This window comes from Octopus sinensis, linkage group LG7 (genome assembly GCF_006345805.1).
Source record: "Octopus sinensis linkage group LG7, ASM634580v1, whole genome shotgun sequence".
NCBI classification, from domain to species: domain Eukaryota; kingdom Metazoa; phylum Mollusca; class Cephalopoda; order Octopoda; family Octopodidae; genus Octopus; species Octopus sinensis.
Genome location: NC_043003.1, coordinates 85,858,041 through 85,863,040, shown reverse-complemented (window position 1 = coordinate 85,863,040; position 5,000 = coordinate 85,858,041). Strand labels below are relative to the sequence as shown.

General features: G+C 35.5%; 1 protein-coding gene across 1 annotated transcript in view; it reads left to right on the top strand.

Moving 5' to 3' along the window:
* The window catches only part of LOC115214450 (leucine-rich repeat-containing G-protein coupled receptor 5-like), a 524,866-nt gene that overhangs the window by 439,568 nt on the left and 80,298 nt on the right, over positions 1-5,000 (top strand). Inside the window, exon 20 of the mRNA XM_036504410.1 lies at positions 2,896-3,123. Coding sequence (XP_036360303.1) covers positions 2,896-3,123 — 228 coding nt within the window. The remainder of the gene's footprint in view (positions 1-2,895; positions 3,124-5,000) is intronic.

Genomic DNA, 5,000 nt, shown 5'->3' with positions numbered 1-5,000 from the left:
CGATCCCGGAGAAAGGAATAACAAACTTAGATCGGATTAGTTACTGACATCAGATTACTCCGAGGATGGCTTCAGATTTTATTTTTTACACGCCACATCTGCATTTCCAATGAGATCTAACGATCTAACGGCCACATTCTAGCAACAAAATCGGTATAAATATAAGCATAAGCACTCCCACCTTATCATTAAAATGACAGCACTAAAGCCAAAATCACACCACGTCCTGAAGATGAGGCTGAGATAAAGATTAATTTGAGAACTTTATTCTTCCAAACGAATTATAGTGGTCTGGTGTGCAGACATGTGGAAAACATTTATAAATAATAGATTAGAACTTAGCCGTGCTTTCCATATGTGAATATCGGTGTGTGTGTGTGTGTGTGTGTGTGTGTGTGTGTGTGTGTGTGTGTGTGTGAGTGTGTGTGTTTGAATGTGAGTGTGTGTGGAGGGGTGCGTGCGTGTGGAGATGCACGTGTGCATTATAAATGCAGACATATTATATATTGGAGTTTCTCTCTCTATGCTTCTCTCTCTTTGTGTGTGTGCGTATTATGTATATAGGTATATATATATATATAATATATATATATATATATAATATATATATATATATATATATATGCGTGCGTTTGTATGTATGTATGTATATATACACGAATGAATGAAAAAATGAAAGAAGAGCATTAGACACATTTACTTGGAGCTATAAGTATTTAATAGTAGTGGAGCTGAATCAAACTTTTGTCGTGTGTGTAAGCGTGTGTGTATTTATGTAGAGAGAGAGATTGGGAGACAAAAAAGAAGGATACATATGTGTGTATATTATGTACAAACATGAAGACAGTCAAACTTTAACTGAAGGATCACTCAGTACAAAGACAGAGTATTTGGTTTGCATCTCCTTTCATATTGAGCCTTTTGCAAAAACATGGCATAATCGACATTTTTAGTTGCGTCTTGGGACGACTCATTAAGTATTTTGTAGCAATCTCCTGCACTTTGATTGCAAACACAGCCTTCGAAGTGTGATGTAGTGTTGTGGTTGTGACCCCTTTCTGGAGAACTCATTGTCAACTCGTGGTATATTGTTCTCTTCGCTTATACGTATGCATGTCTGAATGTATGTATGTATGTATTATGCATATAAGATGGAGGGGAAGACGCCGTGAGAGTATAGGTTCTAAAAGCAGTTAGAGAAATATATATATACGACAGGGAGTTGAAAAGTTCCTGGCTTTAAATGTATCGCGAAAAGCCTGGTTGTAGACCCAACCTTCCGAGTTCTTTTACAGGGCTTAGAAAAACCGAAGTACCGCTACAGTAAGAGTGTCAATCTGGGAGGGGAATTTGTTGAATAAAATCATAATTAACTGATCTTCTTGTATTTTGTTTTGCCCAAAGCCAAGAACTTTTCAGCACGCCCTCGTAAATAGATATTGTTTACTAGATAATCAGCGCAGGTAATGGTGATATCCTCTGACAGAAACATTATTTATTTTCCAATTATATGTTACAAACTTAGAAACCTGCTTTGACTGCAAACGAAGCAATATTTCCGCTTTAGAAACTCCTGTTGTTATGCTGAAAGAAAATTTTTTAATGATTTTCTTATTGCAAAACATATAATCTGCAGGTTTCTCCTTTTCGTCTTTTGTTACAAATTTTACAATAAAATAATTATCAATAATATACATTCTAGACCAAAAGAAAAAAATATTATTATATATTTTCGAAACTTAAAAATTTACTGAACAATGATAAATATATAGAAATTTATATTGATTAATTTCCTGTTCATTCAGCGTTTATAATAAGCATATGCCCCCTGTGTAGTATAACATATTCTTACCAGTTTTCTTAAATGTTCTTTGTTATAAAATTTCACAGAGCGCAAATGACCGATAGACACAGTGTCGGGTAACCAACTGTAAGTTTAGTGGTTCGATTCCTGTCGCAAGTACTGTGTTGTGTTCGTTACCAAGACAGTTAACTCTCAAATCAACTAGTATAACTGGCTGAAAATAGTTATCGTTGGATGAGGAATGTCTAGCCTGAACAATCAGCGATTACAATTTGAAATTAAAGATTATTTTCGTAGCCAAACATCATCGAAGCTACTAGAGTTATAAATAGTAAAAGACTCATCATTAATAGGTTGCATAAACAGAATACAGATCGTTACAACATCGGTAGTCTATCATATGCAAATATGCAAATATGTAGTCTAATCTTAAAATATGTCATGTCGCTGTACACACATTTCCTCGGCGCAAGATTGTTCTGCACTTAGCTCTCTACAATCGGCAATCTTAATTAACTCGGTCGACACATACAATATTTCGTAAACTATTGTTTCTTGGGAAGTATGAGACACATATACGCATAATACATAAATACATAATACGCACACACACGCACACACACGCACACACACACACACACACACACATATATATATATATATGTCCAAATTTGGCCAAATGCGTTTTTTTTTCAATATTTATCTGTGTTTCCAATAGCCGTTTTTTTTTTGTCAAACTATCGTATCTCCAGCTGCTTCAGATGCCAAGATATCAAAAATTGTCTAAGTGTAGTAAAACGGTTTTGCTATAGAATAGAGAAACTATTTTCTCGTTTTCTGAAGAAGCAGCGTTTTGGACTTACGACACTTTTGCATAATAGCAACAATATATATATGAGATAAAATATTACAGGCGGTGTCGTTGTAAGTTTGTACATGCATTTCAAATTTTATACGTATTATTATTTTAATTTAGTGTTGAATCAGGTGCGTGTATGCATGTCAGTAAGTGTACTATGTGTGTGTGTGTCAGTGCATCTGTGTACGCTTGCGTGTGTGAATAATACTTTATTGTTTGCATTCTATTTCAGATCCATTTCTACCATGCGATGATTTGTTTGGATGGTGGTACCTACGATGCGGTGTCTGGGTTGTTTTACAGCTTGCTTTGTTAGGAAACAGTGTTGTTTTATTTGTCTCCATCACAAGTAAATCCAAAATGGACGTACAACGCTTTTTAATTTGCAACTTAGCGACTGCTGATCTCTTTATGGGAATTTACCTAGGTTTTCTAGCTGTAGTTGATGCAGGAACGCTGGGTAAGTATATCTTTTTTTTTGTCTCTATTATGACAACTTAAATATGTTCAAATAACGTGGTTTTAAACTTTGTTAACAACAATGTGTCAGACATTATTGTGGATTATTTCAAATTTATAAGTGCGTAGCAGTACACAATTTTCGGAGGAAAAGTGAATTGAAAAGAGTTTTTGCCAAATTGAAGGGCAAGCTTAATTTTGCCAACAGTTCTGACTCTTGGAATAGCATAGAACTGAGAATAATTGAAAACTGATTCAAAGAGCCGGACACTGCTATTATTTATGTTTTATCTTTCGAACCTAATGATAGTGGCGCCTAGATTATTCAGACATATAATTTTCTCTTATGTAAATGTAATGTTTATAACGAGAACAGAGAACCTATACTGCTCCCATATGAATTTCATTCTATTTGTCCTTATTACGTGAATCTCATAGTTCGCGAATTTGAGCGTTTTATGTGGTTCAGTGGACAGTTCACTAGACTTTCATTGGAGGGTTATGATAATTTGTAACCTATCACCGGAGTAAAGCAATCACTGTGATGAAAATCTATATAAGAATACACTAAGGTCGAAATATGTTACGCTATTATGTGAGTAGTTGAAGGGAAAGACGAAAAACGAGGGAATAAAAGGGAGAAAGAAAAAGGAGAGAGGAAAGGCAAGAAGGAAAAAAGAGGAAGAGAGATAAAGAGGGAGAGAGAAGCATCCACGACGTGAGGTAGGGGGAACGTAATATTTAATAACGCGTTTTAAAAAGTTGGTTGAAGGTAGTGATGTAGAGAAATAGAGTTAGAAATATGTTTAACGGGGTGTGGTGGTGTTACTGATGGCGAGGTTAAAGAAATGCACAGAGAGTGGGAAAGATGATGGTGATGGTGGTGGTGGTGTTGTTGTTGTTGTTGGTGGTGGTGGTGGTGGTGGTGGTGGTGGTTGTGGTGGTGATGGCGGCGGTGGCGGCGGCAACGGCGGCGTCCGTGATAGTGATTGAATAGTGAAAAGTGTAAATTTCTTTTAGCTGAACTAAGTTTTTATATCACCTATCGTTTAACGCATGCGCATAAGTACAATTATTGATCGGCTGCTGGCTTGAAAATTGATATTTGTATATAAAATATAGATGACAGACGATGGAAGCTAACAACAGAAAGAATGAGACTGAATAGGCAATGACGTAAAGAGAAGCGGGGTGTCGAAGCACTAGAACAAGCACGGAAGCATCAGCGTGTAGAAAGAGAAAATATGAATCAAAGAATATAGAGTTAGTATTTACAACAGATAAGGGGACATGTTCAAGCTAGAATATAAAATGAAAATCGGAGGGAACGACAAAAAAAAACATATAAACATACTATTTAAAGTTACATTAGTAACATGAATATTCTCTGTAATCATTGTGAAGCTCTAGGACTTATAAATGAACCTCTGTACATCTGAGAGCATAGGAAAGTGATGCTCCTTCAATTATAGCCTCATCTAAAACTGAAATGTGTTTTTAAACGAAAATTATGCAGGATATTCAATTCATAAAGGAACGCTAAATTTTATGGCTCTATATAAACTTACAATCATCTGAAAAATTTCGCATTTACTGTGATATTTCCTCGCGTACTGCTCCTAATTATAACTAGTCTAGTTAAAGAAGCGGTAAATATATATTTTAGTAAGGGACATTTTTATCGTAGTAAACAATAGAAGCAGTGTGTAGTGCAATAAACCCGCATTTGCTTCAAATCCGCCTGTGTATGTAATTTAGAAAGAATGCTGTTTTCCCCAGATTAACTTTTTCTAAATACACTGCGGAAAGATTTGAACATGAGTCTAGTAACTTTATGGGATAGGAGGGAGTTACTGCTAACATTGAAATACTGAAGGG